This window comes from Pyrus communis, chromosome 1, assembly GCF_963583255.1.
Source record: "Pyrus communis chromosome 1, drPyrComm1.1, whole genome shotgun sequence".
Lineage (NCBI taxonomy): Eukaryota > Viridiplantae > Streptophyta > Magnoliopsida > Rosales > Rosaceae > Pyrus > Pyrus communis.
The window spans coordinates 23,810,205-23,830,700 of record NC_084803.1 but is presented as its reverse complement, the minus strand read 5'-3'; the positions used below and the strand labels follow the sequence as shown (position 1 = coordinate 23,830,700).

The 20,496-nt window shown below is 38.5% G+C and overlaps 4 protein-coding genes across 4 annotated transcripts; all 4 read right to left on the bottom strand.

Moving 5' to 3' along the window:
* Positions 1-4,159: 4,159 nt before the first annotated feature.
* Positions 4,160-4,660, bottom strand: LOC137724985 (uncharacterized). The gene has a single exon (XM_068463609.1). The coding sequence runs from the start codon at positions 4,658-4,660 to the stop codon at positions 4,160-4,162; it is 501 nt and encodes a 166-aa protein (XP_068319710.1).
* A 545-nt stretch (positions 4,661-5,205) lies between these two features.
* Positions 5,206-6,072, bottom strand: LOC137724979 (uncharacterized mitochondrial protein AtMg00310-like). The gene has a single exon (XM_068463606.1). It carries the CDS (start codon positions 6,070-6,072, stop codon positions 5,206-5,208), a length of 867 nt encoding a protein of 288 aa, XP_068319707.1.
* Positions 6,073-6,186: 114 nt separating this feature from the next.
* On the bottom strand, positions 6,187-6,567 carry LOC137724973 (uncharacterized mitochondrial protein AtMg01250-like). The gene has a single exon (XM_068463599.1). It carries the CDS (start codon positions 6,565-6,567, stop codon positions 6,187-6,189), a length of 381 nt encoding a protein of 126 aa, XP_068319700.1.
* Positions 6,568-8,257: 1,690 nt separating this feature from the next.
* LOC137735487 (homeobox-leucine zipper protein ATHB-6-like) lies at positions 8,258-10,370 on the bottom strand. The gene is made up of 3 exons (XM_068474922.1): positions 10,172-10,370; positions 9,418-9,791; positions 8,258-9,123 (listed from the first exon to the last, which is right to left on the bottom strand). Exons 1-3 carry the CDS (start codon positions 10,230-10,232, stop codon positions 8,569-8,571), a joined length of 990 nt encoding a protein of 329 aa, XP_068331023.1. The 5' UTR covers positions 10,233-10,370; the 3' UTR covers positions 8,258-8,568.
* Between the last annotated feature and the right edge of the window lie 10,126 nt (positions 10,371-20,496).

Below are 20,496 nucleotides of genomic sequence, written 5' to 3'. Positions count from 1 at the left end.
CACGTGTACACAATAAGTCCAGATAAGTCGTAGGCACAATCTCAAAAGTTTGAGCCAGAATATGAGCTGAGTGGGTGCCAAACGCCATGTGCACGTCTGGCACTCAAAATCAGAGGGAAGCGAGGATTACGCGTTTTGCCAAAGCCGTACTCCACGAAAAAGATGAACGAGGTAAAAAGTCATTGCTGGAACCCAAATGTACATGTAAACGTTGCAAAAAGAAAAAGACCATCTGCTTTTTACAGACAACTGATTCTTTTTCTTTTGTCAAGACAGACGACTGATTCAAATGAAGCCCTACCGGCACCATCTCCTACGTCCTACTGATGGTGCTTCTGCGTAAAAAGGTTTGTATACGTATAGATACATATACAAGATGTTTTGAGTGTGTAATGCTTTTCATTCATATTCATCTTTGCTTGTTTTCGCAGTGTTAAAGATGTTTACAACGTGTGGCAATGCATAGTAATGGAAAAACTTTAGTTAAAGAATGACAATATTATCATGACTATTAAAGAATCAATGAATCGGGTCAATAATAATGTAATAGAAGTAAGCTAAAGTTTCATCATAAAACTAATTAGCAATATGAGGAGTAGTTTAAATTACTTATAAGCACAGTAAGGTATATTTTTTTTCATGATGTGGGATTCATGCACTCAACACGCCCTTTACGTGTGATGAATTTTCAATCTTAACACGTAGACAACACAAATCAAGTGATGTGGAGCATGTGTGGTCGTTGAGCTTCACACGTGAAATAACATGCTTTGATACCATGAAAAAAATTGATGTTCTACCATAAAACCAATTTAAAACATGGAAATAGCCTGACTTACTTATAATCACTTGTAAGATTATTATTTTTTTATGTGGGATTCATACACTCAAAAGCAACACGTCTTTTTGTTATTGAATCTCTATTACTTACTAAAGAACAACCAGTAGCATGTCTATATTTAAAATTTTGTTTAACATGTGATTTACATTAATGACTCATGTCATTAGGTGAGGATTTGAACTCTTGAATAGTGAGGAGTGAGGATCTAAGTATTATATTTTTTAAAACAATAATATGCATTTGAGTTTGGTGAAAGTCTAGTTAAAACTTGACATTTACAAATTTGACAACCAATTCTTTAAGTTGAAATGTTGTACTACTTTTAACTGCTTGCGTTAAAACTGAACTGAAATTAATTAACAATATTAATAATAATTCAACTACTTAAACGCACTTAAAAATTCATACTCTTCACAAACACCAGTCTCACAGTAGTATAAGGTTTTATTTAATCTTAAGGAATATTCACGAATTGCACCAATAGATCCTCAGCTCAGTGGTATAATTTTCATAATTTTTTTGGACGTAAAAGTTGCGGAATGTTGGGTGCAACCAAAAAAATTGCGGCTGACAGAGGTAGGAGGAGGACACGTATATTTGGGATCCAATCATGTGGCACATCTTTTTAAGGGTCCTCTTTATTCATATTTTTCTTTTCCTTTTTGGCATTTGATTTGGGTAATAAAGCATAGAGATGGATTATTTAACCTCCCATTTTCATACTTTTTTTTCTGTCTTTTTATTTGTGTGATCACGGTTAAGCCACATCAACATTTTATATTTTTATTACTTTTTGTTTTATTATTTCTATAATAAAATTAATATAAAATATTGACATGACTTAACTGTGACCACATATCACAGAAGGGTATAGAAAGAGTATGAAAATGGAAGGGCAGACAATCCACCTTCATAAAGCATATATCTATTCCAGTTCTGCTTTCTTGAAATTGGAGATCAAAGGTTTTGTTATGGCTTTGCTCTCGATCTCAGTGCTCTCTTGGGTTTGCTCTCTTATTATCATTTCATTTTATAGTGAAACTTCAACATTTTTTGTGATATGTATCAGAGCAGGTTGTAAGTTGTCCAATGTGTGAATCCCAAGGAGTTACATGTGCTTTATGTCATCCAATTTTAATTATCCACGTGTTAGACTTGAAAATTCTTTGCATGTGAGATGAAGTGTTGAGCATATAAATCTCACATTAGATAAAGAAGAGACTTTCCATATGCTTATAAGTAGTTGAGATACTTTCCATATTGCCAATTGGTTTTGTGATGGAATCACAAATTTCTTTTAAAGGGGACTAGTTGTGGCCTCACCACAACAATCCACTTTTCAAAGACTAGGAAGACTCATAAAGACATTTCAACATCTCCTGATCACCAATATGTAATTTGCCAAGTCCAAAAATCAAACTCAGGACGCACAATACATACATGTTTGAGTGAACCTTCTTCTTCAACCCTGGACCACGTATGTGTTGTACGTCTGGGTTTGTTTCCTCATAACTTGACGAAACTGTTGGCTCATTTTTAATAGAATAAATTAATTATCTGTCACTATGTATTGTAGTGGGAAATAAGATATTATAGCTTTTCATTTTATATAGGTTTTGTAACTCATTCTTGTTAATTTGTGTTTATTATCCTTTTAACTAAGGATTGATAATAAATATATATTCAACGGCATTTTCCCCATCATCTTTATTATTCACAGGCCTGATAATTTATTACACAATCTGTTAACCAAACATGAAATGATATGAAAATAAAGGATTTCAGGTCAACCCATTAACGGATTGCATCGTTATCGAGTCACTCGTCGAGAACCTGTTAAGAAAATAAGCCTGACACGAAAAGGATACAAACATGATAAATATGACCTGTTTTCCAAGCCTAACTCATTATAGGCCTAATAATTTATTGCATGAACCATTAACCCAACACGAAAGGACGTGAAAACAACAGGCTCCGAGTCAATCTATTAATAGATCTGGTAGTTATTGTTTCATCCTGTAAGACCCTGTTAAGATAACAGGTATAACACGAAAATGACATTATAGGACAAACACGACAGTTATTCTCTCCAAGCCTTCATCATTCCGGTTTTTTTTTTTTTTTTTTTTTTTTTTTTTTTTTGTGTGCAGATAGGTTTGAGTGACGCAACAATTCTGTTGAGATGTTATATTTTGGATGGACAAGTCCAGTTATACAGCTGCGTCGGTTCATGAAATTTGTCAAATTGCATTGGCTTGAATCTCTTTAAAATAATGAGATAGATGCGCCTCAACCTAATTGTTTACACAGTTTTTCGAACAATTTTATTTCATTGTAACTTTTATTGTGATTTTCTTGTAATTTTCCCAACAGAAAATAACAAAGCAAAAGAGTTGCAACCATGCAGTTAAGTAAGAAATAGATGTCTATCAAGAAGACACTCAAAACTGGAAGGATAAATAAACCCACCCGGTGGAGTGCCGAGCTACAAGTCCCACGACACAGGAGCGGGATTCTCTAAAAAGCACGGTCCTTACAAAGGCAGCTATGGATCAATCAAACTGAAGGAGATAAATCCACGTAGAGTTCAACTCTGTTACTCCGATGAGGTTCCTTCAATTGTCTGGCAAAAAGTAGCGCTCCCTTGCATGTTTTCGGCTGAACATGCACGAGTCGTATTTACAGCTTGAGCGAAGCAAACTTGAATCTACATATTTGCCTATCCCTGAGGAATTTATCATCTTCGCCACTAGGGTTTTATTTTGGAAAGTCTTACCTTGACTCAAATAGGGCCAGAAAAGCTTGTCAAAATTAAAACCACCATAATATTACGAACTTTCCATGATTATTTATGCTTGTCATAATAGTGCTTTTTTAAATATATAGGAGTGATTACACCACACTTCAATAACAGTATTATTCTTCTCTTCATGTAGTCATATATCACATGAGGTGACAACTGATAACACATTTCTCAAATTGTATGCCAAAACAAAGTCAGTGAACCCAACACATGCATCTGTAAAAGTACAGCTACAGTAATCGTCAATTTGGTTATTTTCTTTCTAAAATTTATAGTTGTCATCGTCAGTTGTCTAACTTGTCTGCCAATCACCCACATATACTCGTAGCTAGACCATTTTTTATTTATTCATTTTTGTTTCTCAAAATGCTCATAACGCAGTTATTCCCCAAGCCTATTGGTATTATCCAATTATTATGATATTATTAAAGGTAATTCTCAGTTTACCTTTTTTTTTTTTTTTTTGACCAAAGATAGAATGTATTAAGTTCGAATAGAAATATTTACACCCTGAGCTAGAGTGTTAAACAAAAATCCGGGCTGATACAATCCCAGACAAAAGCACGACCCTCTTTGAAAACAAACTTAGCCACCGAGTAAGCAACACAATTGCTCTCCCTAGGCACATAGGTGAACGTCACCAACGACAGCCTTCGCGCTAGGCTCTCAATATCACCAAGTATACATTCAAGACTAAAATCAGAAGGCAGTTCCTTCCTAAGCATATGGATAATCACCTTAGCATCAGATTCGATGGTTACCTTCTCAAACCCGTTAACGATACACGCAACTAGGGCATCCCAGATTGCATTCGCCTCAGCAGTGACAGCAGAGTGACAAAAGCCTTCTCTCGAGCCTCCACCAGCTTGGAGCAAACCGGAAAAATCCTGACATACCCAGCCTACACCCATCCGCAGGGATTTCTTACACCAAGCAACGTCAGTATTAACCTTGATAACTCCAAAAACCGGCTTCTGCCATTGAGCTTCCCTTCGACCCACCTCCTTAATAGCCATCCCACATTTTGGACGCTCACCTGCAAGCCCCTAGGCCGTAGCTTCTTTAAAACAAGAGACATTCTTCCTCCAAAGCTCCAAGATCTCCAGAGGCGATCGATGCACATTGTTGAACACAACATCATTCCTATTTTTCCAAAGTCTCCAAAGCCCAAAGGCAAACTCTTGCAAGATCTCGTCAGCTTTGCTCCTTCCCTTGACCTGATTATAAAAGTTCTCCCAACTCTCAAGGAAGTCAGCGCTTGCCAAGCCACAGGAATGCATATGAATAGGGGAACAGAACCAAAATTGGTGACTGAGCTCGCATTGGAAAAAGAGGTGATTCTCCGACTCGTCCACCATGTTGCACACCCTACATACATTGTCTACCCTCATATGCCGCCTTTTAAGGTTGCGTCTGACGGCCAGTGCATGGTTGCAACACCTCCAAACAAAGATTTTAATCTTATTAGGAACCTTCAACTTCCAGATAATCTTTCATACCTGTGAGTTTTTCCTGCATTCACTAGGCATACCCTGACCTTTCTTTCCAAGGGCGCTGTTTTCTATGACGCATACCACCACCCCGTACCCGGATTTGACCGAGTAATCCTAGTCACATTGTAGTGCCATACCAGTCTATCACAACAACCAATCCTACTCAGAGGAATACTTAATATTGGAACCACGTCGTCCCTTTCAAAGCCCTCATAAATCACATCAGCATTCCAAGTGTTCGAGACCGGGTCAATTAAGTCACACACCTTGGTACCTTGCAGGCAAACCCGCGGCCTAACCCTGAAGGTGGGGGGCTTAGGGAACCAAGGATCATCCCTTATGCTAATGCTAGACTTGTCTCCCACCCGCCACCCTAGCTCTTGCTTTAGCACTTTATGTGCTTCAAAAATGCCTTTCCACCCCCAGGAGGTTTTCCTCCCCTTGTAAGCATCCATGAATGAGTCCCCTAGAAAGTATTTGTCTCTCAGGACTGTTGCAAGGAGAGACACTGGGTTTTGGGTCAAGCGCCATCCTATCTTAGCAAGAAAAGCTAGATTAAAACATTGGATGTCTTTGAAGCCCAGGCCTCCGAACCTCTTCTGTTTCATTAGCCGATCCCAAGACATCTGGTGGACACTTTTCTTTTGCTTGTTGCCTCTCCACCAGTAATTACGAATAGCTTTCTCCATATCCCTGCATACCCCAATAGGAAGCTTGAAGCAGCTTATGGCGTAGTTCGGCATAGCCATGGCCACAGCCTTAACAAAGACTTCATTCCCCGCTTGGGATAGGAATTGCTCAGCCCAGCCAGCTATGCGAGTCTTAATCTTATCCTGAACTTCTACGAAGATGGCTTTTTTGGAGTGTCCAAAATCTTCTTGTAACCCTAAGTACTCCCCAAATCCTTCCTTGCTCTGAATGCCCAATGTCTCCATAATTTTCTTCCTAGTTCGGAACTTAGTCTTCAAACCGAAGAAGATCGAGCTTTTAGATAGGTTAACCACCTGCCCAGAGCCCTTTGCATAAGCCTGCAACACCTCCACAACCCCTTAAGCATCCTCCACCGAGGCATTACCAAACATAACATAATCGTCAGCAAAAAAGAAGTGCAAAATCGGTAGCCCAGTTGGCGTGACCTTGTACCTGTGGAGAGCATCTCTCTCCAAACCGTTTTTTATTAGCATGGAAAAACCCTCAATGCAGAGGAGAAATAAATAGAGGGATAGAGGATCACCCTGCCTCAACCCCCGCTTTGGCATAATATACCCTGTTGGGTTCTCATTCACCAGAATACTGAATAAGGTGGAGGATATGTATTCCTTGATCCACCTATAGAACACCGGCGCAAAACCCATTTTTGCCATCATAGATAGGAGATAATCCCATTCCACACAGTCGTATGCCTTAGCCATATCCAACTTGATTGCCATACCCGCTTGGTCCTCCTTTTTTTGGTGGAGTAGTGAGTGTAGGATTTCATGCACCACAAGGATGTTGTCTTGGATATGTTTCCCATCGACAAAAGCCAATTAATTGTCACTAATCACCTTCGGCATCACCTTCTTTAGCCTGTTTGTGAGTACTTTGGCTAAGATCTTGTATATTACATTGGATAAAGTGGTAGGCCTATATTGTGACATAGTCTTTGGGCATTTCACCTTAGGAATAAGCACCAAGTTGGTGTGAAATTTCTTGGTTTTCAACCTTTTATACATCAAGCTTTTTCATCTCAGTCTGGTAATTAAAATGATTAATTTTGAGACACATTCATACATCCATTAAACTTTATGTCAAAACAACCATCAACTTATGACGTGGCGCGTACGTGGATAATGACTAGTGCCACGTGTGAATTTGGGTGCACGTGGATATTAATAAACGCATCCTAGACTTCCTTAGAAACCCTACCACAGCCTCGCCGTCCACATGCACATCGCCGCTTCAACGGCGTTAAGGTAGGAAAGGGGCTTTGGGAAGGTTTGTCGTCGACGACGATGGTGGTGGAGATGGGTTTGGAGGCGGCGGAGGAGGGGTTTTAGTTTTTTTTTTTTTTTTTTTCATGAGAATTATCACCCAGTTTTAATATGCAAAAATCAAAATTGCAATCATCACCCAATTTATCTCTCTAAACCCTACTGATGGTGACCTAGACTTTCCAATCCTCAGGCCTCACACTCTTCCGCCTTGTCAGCTTTATCGAATCCGCCCTCGGTGCCACAACAGGAACCAAATTTGCCACCAAAGCTGCAACCCAAAACCATGTCCTAAAACAGTAAAACCTAAGCATCACTGTCCTCAAAACACAGATAAAACATAGGAATCAGCATAATAATGGCAAATCGGGCCTTGATGACCCAGTTACAGAACTTGATACAGAACTTGGTACCCGAATTCGACCACAACCTTGCGGGGAATGTCTTACACAACACTCGAAACTGGGAGCGCACCCTCTAATTCTAGGCGCCACGTCATAGGTAAAGTGCTGTTTTAAAACGCATGTATGAATGTGTTGCAAAATTATCACTTTAATACCAGTTCGAGATGAATAAAACTTGATTGAAAACTAAGAACTTCAAAGTATTAAACTGAGAATTACCCTATTATCTATTTGATTCATTGTGAGCATGTTGCTTTTCCATAAAAGGTGAAGTTGAGTTCTAATGAATATTTATATTTTTTTAATACACTCATTTGTTTTTAAAAGTGACGTTTTATATCCTTCACACACACATTTTCTCCCACAAAATGACCACCACCTCCTCATTGCAACCACTAACCTTACACCACCATCACCACCGCAATCACAACCACCATTGTTGCAACCCCCACCACAACAGTTGCCACCGTTGCTGACATCAAACCGTCCACCATTACTACATCTACACCCCCAACTAGCACACCCCGATACATTTGCACAACCACCATACCCTCTCACCATTATCATTACATCAGCACCACCATTGCTACACCGCCATCGCATCATCGCCGCTTCTCCACCGTATATTTTCATTTATACATATTTATATAACTTTTTTTTATGGCAGTGCCATGGTGTCCATTGCAAAAGAAATAAGTTGTCCACCGAACTTTTTAAATTGAAAAAGCGAAGAAGCATGGATGGAAGGGAAAAGGTAGGGCACAATGATTATTTTCTCCATTACAGGAAATTCTACCTCCTAAAGTTTTATCCCGAGAATTCATTTTTACAGCTGAAATTTTAATTACGACACAATCATATTCCCGCACGGTTTGGCAAGGAAATACCTTCGTTTCCTCTCTCTGTCTCTGTCTGTTTGTCTCTCTCTCTCTCTCTCTCTCCCTCCCTTGCCTTCATCCTGCAGTTGCTCTCCAACTTCCACTTTTGCACAATGGAGATCACAGTACATTAATTTATACACAACCCCACTTTCTTGGATTGTATTGTTGATGCTTTAGCTCCACTGATCAGTACAGTACCACTGAAGTGAAGGTGCTTGCTCATCGGAGAAGAAGCTACAGGCCTCCTCACTGCTAAAGAAATTGTGCTCCTCTACCTTCACCAAAGGCTGGTAGTTCTTCTGGAACGGAAAGCAATTCATCGACGATGACGACGGCGAGGAGGACGAGGAGCAGTTGAATTTGAGTGAAGTGGAAGCCGGAGACTTGATGAGCTGATGGTTTTGGAGGATGCCAGATGAAGACATAGTCAAGTTTGGACTGTTATCTTCGTTCAAGATCGCACTCGAGTCACTGTCCGAAGAGCCATCTTTGAAATCTGGGAACAATGAGACGGCTTCTAGTACTCCACTTGTGTTGTTGAAGCTCTCAAAGTTGAGCTCTTTACACTCTGTTTCTGGAACAGAGGATTCCGGAGGTGGTGGCGGTGACTGGCTCTGCTCCCGAACCACTTTGTAACTCTGATCTTTTCCCAAGAGTTGCTCTTCTTTCACGGTGGGATTCTTGCTGGCTGCGTTATCTTCTTGCAACTTTGCTTTCAATTGCTTTATCTGCAAGACAAGAAATAAAAAGTTGATCCAAGATTTAGATCGTGATTAGCATCGCGACATATCATGTTATGGGGTCAAACTGTAGATCTAAACCACATACTAAAGTGAAAACACACATAATTTGAGGTTGGACACAAAACTTGACATATCAAACTGTTGACAATCGAACATTTACTTGTATAAGATGAACTTTAATTACGAAAGCTTATTAACCACGGTTAACATATTAAGTCTCAAACTGTTTGACAAGAGAACATTCACAGCGACAGAGTTGTGGATCATGTATATATATACCTCCTTGAGAATGGCTTCATTGTCATGTTGAAGGGTATCGTAGTTCCGCTTGACAGTGTCGTAATTGGCTTTGAGAACGCCATAATCGCGCTCCAATTGTTTGGTTTTCCAACGAGCACGGCGGTTCTGGAACCACACGGCGACTTGTCTTGGTTGGAGGCCTAGTTCTTGGGCAAGCTTCACCTTTCTTTCAGGTTCAAGCTTGTTCTCCACCTCAAAGTTTTTCTCTAAGGCCTTCACTTGTTCAACGCTCAATCTCCTCTTCTTCTCGGAAACGTGGCCGGCTTCTTCGACACACCCTTCCTCATCTAAGCCATCCAACATGGACTGGAATTCTCTGCTGTAAACATGGTTGTTTCTCGGACTGTGCTCCTCTGCAAACAAAAAGCCAATCAAATCTAAGTTTTTCCAAAAATTTGACAACCACCACCGTAAAGCCAATTGGTAATACAAAAAGTAGTACATATGTCCCTTCTTTTCCCGACGTGGAATTCTATATAGATATAGATATGTAGGCTTGAAATTAAAATTCCCAAACAGTAAAAAGAACACTACAAAACATGGATTGAATTCAACAACCAACATGATGAACATAAAGGAGCAACGGTGCGTCATGATCTCAAAGGTCATGTTTTTTCTAGGTGCTCGATCATGAAAAAGGTAACAAACAAAAGAAAATGTCTAAATCTTGGGGAAATTCAAATAAATAAAATGTATATTTTATTAAAATTAAAACTAAAATTCAAAAGTTAACCTGTCGTTGGGCAGATGGAAATCATAGCACCAAAGGAATCTGAGCTTCCAAGCCTCTTCATGATTAGCGACCGAGCTAAAACAGGTTTAACACCAGATCTTAACAGATCAAGAGATTAAACCATTCAAAGCTCCTTTCTTTTTCTTTTCTTTTTTTTTTTTTTGTTAATGTTTTTGCTGTTTCTTGTTTATGTTTTCCAGTGGATCTTTTAATTTAGAGGGAGAAAAAGTTGTTTACTTGAAGGAAGCAAAGGAAGATGGGGCACAAGTACTGCTATGTCTGAAACAACTAGACAAACTCGTGTACAGCTATACAACAACCTACTTCCTCTCTCTGCTGCCTCATGATCCTTCTCTTTCAATCCCACTTCTTCTCTTCCTCCCTCAGTACCCATCAAAATTATACAAAACCCAAAATCCCACACAACCCAGAAAACAAAACCCAACAAGTTATCCCAAAATTGTACCCAATGGACAAGTAAATCAACCAACTAATACACACTCTCTCTTACTCTCTCCCCCTCACTACATCATTACTTAATCAACTAAGCATAGTCTGTGACTGTTCATCTACCACAATGGGAAATAATCAGAGACTTGGAGAGAGAGAGAGAGAGAGAGAGAGAGAGTGAAGGATTTCACAACCCAGGAGGGCTGTCACACTCTCTCTCTTTAAATAAACCAACTTGGGTTAGATATTGGGTTAGAATCTGACTGGGGTTAGGTACCCTACGGACTGACACACTGCACAAAGTTGCAAATGAAATGAACGTAAATTCCATCCAAATGCAATTTCTTCTTCACCGGCCATAGCCCGTAGCCTTTTCGGTTCATGGCAGATATAACATTTATTATGAATTTTATATCGAGTTTGTACGGCTCAACGTCTAACGGCTCGGCTTTAATCTAGCTGGAGCCAGACTCGGGTGGCGTCAGCGTATCATGGGCAGTCACTACGTCGTGGTCGGTGCGATTAATCGTCGATAAAAATGGTCCAATCCACTGCTCCTCCGGCTTCTGTTTTCTCTTTTCTGTTTTCTCTCTCTCATCACTACAGTAGTTGTAATCATAAGTAGTATGGGCCGGAATAATGTAGGTAGATCAAATGTTTTAAACAAAATGATATGGTTGTTGATGATTAAATTATTACTTAAGTGTTGATTAATATTTTTATTTTTTATTAATTACACATAATTTGATTTGCAAATCTAATTTAAAATTTTAATCTTTCTAGTATTATTGCCGAAATGAGTAATTTAATGTAGGCGATGTAAAAAAAAATTGGGAATTCTTAAATACACACATAGCAATCAACTAGCTTCCCGAGGCATCAATGTTTTCAATTTTTGTTTCTTTACAAATTATTTAAATAATAATAAATAAACAACTTTGGTGAATGAATTCTACACGAGAATAGTTTAATTTCGGTCTCCGTGTGAGGGAAAAAAAAAAAAGGAATGAGTAATTATAATTCCATACATTTTTTTTTTCAAATTTGTTTAGACTAAAGATATGTTACTTTATAAAATTTGATTATGATGCTTCGGTCAATTGCCAACTCAACAAATTTTTTTATATTTAATATATATTCACTTAAATTAGCTAACAACCAATTTCTTACAATCTAACCGTTGTTATATTTAATTAGTCCTTTTATTCATTAAAAATTCATTAATACTTTCATAAGAAAACTTCATTAATTTGTTCATGTTTACATAAAAAAAATGTATTTAAAACTTATGGTACATTTGAAAATATACGTACTGACTTTTAGTACATTTAGATTTTAAATGTACCAATAAACAAAATGTACCAGAAATAAAAATGTACCATAAAATCAAATGTATCAATATAATAGATTGTAACGACTCGTCTCAAAAAATTTTAGTCTTTATAATTTTTAAATGTACGGAAATGCCCTTCGAGGCAAAGATGTTGACTTTTGTTGACTGTCTTGTCATGTCATGTAAGGTTCATTTTATTGGCATATTCTCGTAGTACTCGTCGCTACGAATGCATGGGCGCAAACGGAACGCAATTTGGAATTATAACAAATAAGTTATTACTGAACAAAGTCGAGGCTAAAATGGTCAATTTATTATTTTCTGGAATGCTCTAGATTTTTTGAGCAAAATCTGGAAAGCCATGTGTGTGGCCCAGATGAAAGGGAAGAAAAGAGGGGCGGTGGAGATGAAAGATAAAGGAGAGAAAAGAGGGGTGGGACGCCCAATCAAAAAGAAAAGAAAGAGAGAGTGACTAATAGGGAGAGCAGGAAAGGAGGGTGAAAGGAGAGAGTGAAGGAGCACCAGATCACCCTGACCCAATTTCTGCCCGCGCGACAAACCCGTCTCTCTTTAAATTTTCCAGCGATTTTCCTTCAATTTTCCAGCAAATTATAGCCAACCAACACCAGCAATTAACTCGATGTCATCCTAGATTCCATTCCCACCCAAGTTTGATGGCTATTGGTGGTGATTTCACTACGAACACTCCCGTCAGCTCTGAGGACACCCACGACGGTGAATTTCACCATTCCTGCAACGATTTTCTTCAATTGCCACCACCAATATACTTCCTTTGAGCTCAGGAACAATGCCTAATCATTGGTTGGAGCATCGGAGTTGATTTGAGGACAAATCAAGAACACCCAAATTCTAGGGTTCCGGCGGGTTTGGGTGAAATTGAGGCTTTTCCCGGCAAAATTGGCCTTAGTCACAGGGATGAAAGTTATTCCTCTCATCAAGATCTTTATTTCTATAAAATTTGGGAATTTTTGGAGTTTTTGGATTTTCTGGCGAGTCGGGGCGGCCGATTGCCATGCGCGGCGGCGGATGCGGCAGCACGTTAAGGAAAAACCAGAGGTCCTTCCTTAGGTTCCTCGACATGTTAGACCCGAATCCGCCCTTCGTTTTCTAAAATTTCCGTTGTTTGGTTATATTTCCGTTAAGGGCCGCCACTTGGTTAATAAATGAATTGACAATTTGACCATTGGATTGTCACCAAACTTTGATATGTTATAGTACATAATATTTGAGGATATTAGAAACTTACAGATTGGTAAACCGACATACGGATCTTCCTAAATAAGATATGTAAGTTACGTGTTCTATTGATAAGAATTCTAAGATGTGATTTGATAATTGTTCTAGGTGTCGATCATTCGTGATGCCTCGATATTCATGCTAGGAAGTTGTAGCGCGGACCTCAGGTGAATGGGTCATTTTCCTTTTTATAGTATGTGTATTTATATATACACACACCTTATGATTTTGCCAGAAATGTTTTAAATATGCATATCATGCCATGATTTAAATGTGTTATATTTAAATATTGCATTGTGATGAGATTTATGGCTAGCACCTAACTTGGATCCAAGGCGAGAGCTCATCACTGCCGCACCCCGGTGTTAGTGCTCCCGCCTCGGGCCAGGGCACAACTTTCACGTGACTGTTCACCTCCTGCACTGCACGCTCGCATTGGATCCAAGTTAGGTGCTAGCCTATCGTACAGGTCTCATTAGGTGACTTCGACTCGTAGGTGACCCGCGCATAGCACTAGCTTTCACGTGATCGTAGCATTAGAGCATACATATTTACACCCAGCCTGTCGTACATGTCACACTAGGTGACTATGACTCGTGTGCTAGCATAGACTTATGAGTAATAGGTCCAGTTGTACAGGTCACATCAGGTGACTCCAACTAGTATGTTAGTTTAGACTGATCTCACACTTGGCTTACATTTGTTATTGTTGAGATATTGTGGTATGGCATGCTTTTGTTTTACTGCACCCGTGCATTCATTTTTCGTACCTACGTAGTATTATTTTTTGGAAACTATATGGGTTTTACGATGAGTGGTTATAATGCTTTCAAAAGGTTTTTATTAAAACTTTATTTTCAAGTCCACTCACCATTGTTTTTCGCCCTTCCAGGTTCTAGTAGTAGAGTTTTCGTACCGACGAGGATTATCGACAAATCTTGGGGTAGACGATTACCATCGATGGTATAATTCTCACCCTATTTTACTGTATTGTACTTATGCTCTGTCATCACGTGTGAAATGGGTTCATACCCGCTTACCGTGCACTCTTGTACTTAGGCACTTTTAGGTTTAAATTTATTCACATCTTCCACATCAATACACTTTATGGCTTTGTCACCTTCCAGATGTCAGCCAACACAATTCGATTCAGGATGCGTCATAGATAATCAAACGTACCTCTAATCAAATTGTTGAAGAAAAAAAAAAGTTTAATCAAATTCTTAAAAGGAACAGATGTTTAATCAACATAATCGAAAAACGAGGCGCCTACATCAAAATGTCCTAAAAATGAATGGATAAGTTAATCCTGAAAGATGAACAATAATTTTATAGCTTAATCTTGGTAGATAAACATTTAGGCTTCGTTTATCGATGTTTTGCAAAATAGTTTTTCTTTTGCAGATACAAAAATGGGTAAATGATGCATTTGACGGACTGTTTTGCGAAAACAAAATCCGAAAATGAAAAATGCATAAACAATATTTAGCTTAAATTATGTAAAACATCAAATTGGTATTTCCTCTATTTTTATAGAATAATTTTCAAAATAATAAAAAATAAAAGATACATTGTATAACATTTGAAAAAGTTAAAGTTTTAATAAAAAAATAAAATAATGTGTATGCCATCACCACATCACCATTGCCATCACCACCACCACCACCACAACATTCTCCACCGTCTCACCATCGTTACCACCGCCACCATCTTTGACACCACCACCTTCCACCATAATTGTCGTTACCACTGTATCATTTACCATCATGCATTATATCATCATGGCCAGCAACACCTCCGTCGTCTCACCATCGCCACAACCGCCACAGTATCACCATGACCACCACTACCTACACCTCTATCATCTCACCATTGTGGCCACCACCAATGCCACCATCATTACCATCACCACCACTACCTCACACCACCATCGCCTCATTATACACCCCATTACCCTCATTACTACCACCACCCCAATCTTCATTGCTATCAACAATACTTTCATCTGAAGCACCATATCTATCACCATCGCCACCATTACTACCAAATGCAAATTTATAGATATAAAGTTTGAGTTCAACACCACGTTGTACACTATAAAAACTCATAAAGTGAGGAACAAACCAGTCGTGCCTCTAGTGATTCTTGGACTAGTAAAGTATGCAAGTAAAGCTACCTGTGACTTGTCGTCTCTGAGGAGAGTGAGCTCAGGGGCTGCACCGTATAGAGAGCGGTTTCCTTGGGCTGAGATGAGGCCATGTTATTGCCTAATAGAATGTTATGGTGCATCAACTATTTTTATTTTAGATAAGCAGGCTAAGGCTCACTCCACCTTTTATGGGGTGTTGCTGCTGGATTTTTTTTGCTAAGATAGTGGATATCGAAACTAGGGAGGCCTTACCGCCATATAAAGAAGGAGAATTGTGGCTAAAGAGCCCTACTATTATGAAAGAGTATCTAGGTAATGTGGAATCAACATTTGCAACTATATATATGTGTGTATGCATGTATGTAGAATACAGATTTCTTGGACTGATCATGTGTAAAGATTAGAATATATCTATGGTTTATAATACCTGTGTTGGAACCAAAATCGCGCACCACCGTGGATAGAGGAGTTATGCAAGTTCGGCTGCCTGTAAGAATGCTCTGAGATAGATTTTGGATGCCTATAATAGGCACCTTAACTTCTCACAAAATGGACAGACGAGTGAGGGACACCTCTTTCTCACATAGAGGATTTTGCTCATTTTCTCTCTCAAATACTGACTTAATCGTCACAGAGCCTACGCCGGAACCACCCATTCGTGTTTAGTTTCAGGATCATTTCTTTGTGTATGTCCTTGCACACTCACTTCGACTATTGGAACCATTCACTCACTACTACAAAACTACCTATAACTGGCTGTCTTAAAACTGACAAGAAAACCTAATTTATGTCTGATATTAGGTAAAAACTGACAGAAAATAGGTGCAGTGGCGGATACGAGAACCGACATAATTGCTAGCGTCATGAAAAGCTTTTTTTTGTCGAATTCCCTTCTTAATCCGCCAAGAAAAAGGAAAGCCAATTAATCAAAAAAATGTCAAATGGTGTCGGATACACCAGACAATAATTATCATGTAGGATACAACTGAAGGTAATTTAGTAAATAATATTATTTTTATGATTTTTGAAAAAAATATAAATGAAAATAATATTATTTTTATGATTTGTGAAAAAAATATAAACAAAAATAACATTTTCTTCCCCATCGGATAAATACACATTATGTCATCCATAATCGACAGAAAGTATATTAATTATAAAAATATATATATAAAAACAACAATTTAAATAAACATAAACAAAATAGAAAATATATTAATTATAAATATATATATATATATATATATATATGACAATTTAAATAAACATAAACAAAATACGTTTGATAACAAAATACCAAGTTTGAATGTAAGGTTTACAAAAAGATAGTGAGGGAACAAAACAAAGACAAAGCTAATTAAGCTTGAAATTATTAAATAGACAAACCAATGAAAACAAAATTACAGTATTACACTCGTGTTTTCCATGACATAAGGAAAATAATACTAAATAAGCAATACTAACGAAGACACATTGAGGAAATGATGATAATCTTATGTTAAAAAACAATAACACGCCTTGTAGTTCTAGGTCTTAGAGTCCAAGGCCAAAACAATGCTGAGGTTCATTGGATTCATGTAATTGTTGGACCCGGTCAGAATTTGCTGCACAATAATTCTATTTGCCTTCTCAGAATGATGGAATGGATCCCAAAGCGCATACAAATCTCTGTTTGGGCACAAGTTAGGGGCAATTGTGTAGAATCCAATCCCATTGTAAGGTCCTTGGCCACAACAAGCTATCTTTGAAGTAACAAATCCTGCACAACAAACACCAGATAACAGACCAATTTTCAATTTATGCATAATCAAGTCAAGACAATAGATAACACTAGATAATAGACCAATTTTCAACAAACACCAGATAACTGGGGAAAGGAGAAGGGGAGAAGAACAGATAACATACCAATTTGTTCATCCATGGTGATTTAAGCGATAAGGAGAAGGGCCTTAGCCCTAAGACTTGAGCCACGTCGAAAATGGTCGAGGACATGGGACTCATCATGAAATCGAAGGTGTTGGTCTCCGAATTCCAGAAGAGAAGAGTTGTGGTTAGCAGCTCGGGCTTGGCAATTACGGTGGTCTTAGAGAGCATTTTTAGCTCGTATATGCCGTTGTTCATTCATTTCTGCTTGAAAGTAGGCTCGGGCTCATTTATCCATTGTGTCCAGCCTTTTTCTTTCATCAAAGGAAAACCTCTACAATGGTTTGACCACTTGGAGGCCAAAATGCCCGACCCAGTCAAGTACGGGTTAGGAGTGAACTAGTTGGCCTTGGGCATATTGTTATCTACTGAAATTGGGACTTGAGAGGTCCATGCAGGTCCCAAGGAGTGCACTCTTCCATCTTCAAAGAAAAGTAAGTTTTGAAGGCCAGCCTGATGGCGATGAAGGCCGTTGAGCAAACGACTTATAGTGGCAATGCCCTCACCAAATTCATAGGGAGTTTGAGCAGCTTTGGGTGCCATTGAGTATAGAAAGAAATGACAAGAAAATTGGGAATAACGGGCAAGAACTGAGAACAAGAGAATTCTAGAAATTATGAAGGTTATGAGAAATCTGGGATTTTGGAAGCTCAGAGGATTAAAATTGCTAAGGTACTTGGCCGAAGGATTTAAGTGAAGATTATATAGTAAACATTTAGTTAACATTCAAAATTGTGGGTTAGTGCAAAGGTTTAGTTAACAAACGGTTGTTTTAGATGGCGCAAGTCCTGAGTGAAAACATACGATGGCTGTTTAATCATCATTAACGCCTCGATTTGCATACTCAACAATGATTAAAAGAGGCACTGTTTGTGTTAATATTTGAATATTGGGCTTAAATGAAGGGAAGCCCAAGAATGCCAACTAAAAGGAAGATTTGCCCGAAGCCCAGCATAGAGTCTAGAAACAAACTAAAGCCTTCTCAGCCAAGATACAAGTCACATGTCTATAATTGAAGTGACAAGTGATGAAGATTCCTATCAGCCAAAAAACACTTTCCAGTGGCATTGCTAGTAAAAAGTTGATGACTCACTACCTTCCCTATGCTTTCGGGCAAGAGCAAAAGCTACAGCAGCCAGGCCAAAATGCCTATAAAAGGGAAGATAGGCCCCAGAGACAAGGACACTCAACCAATCAAATAAACAAACATACAAACTCTGCTCTCAAGCCAGATTTGAATCCAAAAGCTGAAATCAACCCAGATTCAGTCCTTTTAGTGATAGTTCCTTACAAAAGACATCTTTTGTCTAGTATAAAAGCTCTACTACCTCCCTTAGTGGTGTAGTATCGATTCCCTCATGTAAACTTGTTTACCATTCATCCCTTTTTAGCGTACAACCTCTGTAAACTCAAAGAGAAGTGGTTGCAATAGGTTCAACCTTGCTAAACAAGGTGAAATCGTGCCCGAGTCTCTCTGTTTGTTCTCTAAATTAGTAGATCTATTGCTTAATGTACTTTTCAATATGTATACAAGTCATTTCCACCTGTTTTACTATTTAAGAATGCCATTTGCATCTGGATATGGTTAACTTAATGGATATGTTTTCATTAAGAGCAATTTGGAACTAAACAAATGATTTAAGGGGCTCTGGCTTCCCTCCATTTGAACATACAAGATCATGAACTAAAAGTCCTTGTTTACAAGGCAAGAAAAAGAACTTAATGTGGACTTAACCCATCCACGACAATCCTTTGATAACAAGAAGTCTGAGTAACTTGGGACGCAAGTAATCGACTTAAAACACACTTGGCGGCATGCCTAAGCATTTAGTTAGTTTTGATTGCGAGCCTCAAGGCTTATACCTAAGGCCCCACAAAAACACCTTTCAGAACTATCTTTAAGCTCTTACTGCAACACACAAGGCAAGCAAGAGCCCGACTACCAAATATGCACATCCAAAGTGTCAATCCCTTGGGGAGTTGTGTTGAGGTCCAAGGAGCCTTCTCCAGAGAAATCTTTGCCTGAACACCAGCCTATTAGAATCCTAAGTGGATTCTCCTACACTAACAAATACAGTGACACTGCTAACTAAAGTTAGGGGTTCGTTGAAATGGCAAGGCACAACATTTTTTGAGGAAATTAATGGTCCAATGTTCCTCGATCAGCAACACAGCGTGAACGAGCAAAGGGTTTGAACAATTTTGAACTCCAAGTGCGTGGGGCTGATAGGAATTGGGGTGGGCTAGATGGGCTATTATAGGTATGTATCTGCTATTGGGCACCACCATGATAATTGGTTGCTCCGAAAGGTGAAAAGTGAAAAGGGACCCTTTGCATTAAAAGGGAAGATAGGAAAACTAATGTAAGGGGCTTGAAAACTTTGAGTTTTAACGATAAGAACAAAATGAAGAGTAAAGTGAATAGTACCAGGATTGACTTTTTAGTGTAAAAATGTGATTTTTCGTTAAAGTAAACAATACCGGAAGCTTTTCGTTAAAGTTTCCTTATTTCTAAAGACAAGAACATGGGTGGAGTTGGGTTTCCAAGTATCAACATATAACCCCATACAGAAAGGGGGAAACCAGAGATATGCGTTGAGCCAGTTGAGGGCATGTGAGAAAATCACAAAACCTCCAAGAAGTTAAGGTTCAAGAGGCCCTACGTATTCAAGGAGGCAGGTACATTGGAGAGATTTTTTTTCTTTCTAATTTTTTATGAGCTTAATTATAGGAGAAAAGTTGTTCTATTTATTTACAAGTTTCATGTGAAGCCATACATAACATATTAATAACTTATTTGAAATTAAAAAAAAAAAAAAACGGTGGAACAGACAAAACAGTCATAATAAGAGGTGAGGAATTTAAAGTAAGTCAGTCATAATAAGTTGATATCAGATTCACCTTTCACAGTGGATGTAGAATAAGAAATCTGGTTTAGTAGCAAAGAATATAGGGCTCAAATAGAATATTGCAAGGTTAGGGTTTAGGGGATGACCAACTCGATCAGCTTGCATGCATGCATGTCGATTGATTAAGGGACGAGACATATTTATTTGGTCGCTACGTACGTACGTTTGTTTACATTCACCATTCGTTTTTGTATGAATATATAGCGAGTGCAACTTATAGCACGTTAGCTGCTGCTGGATTTATGATCACTCCTAAGAAAGATACAAAAAGGAAGGTTTGCCTGCCAGCCTACAGAATGTGTAT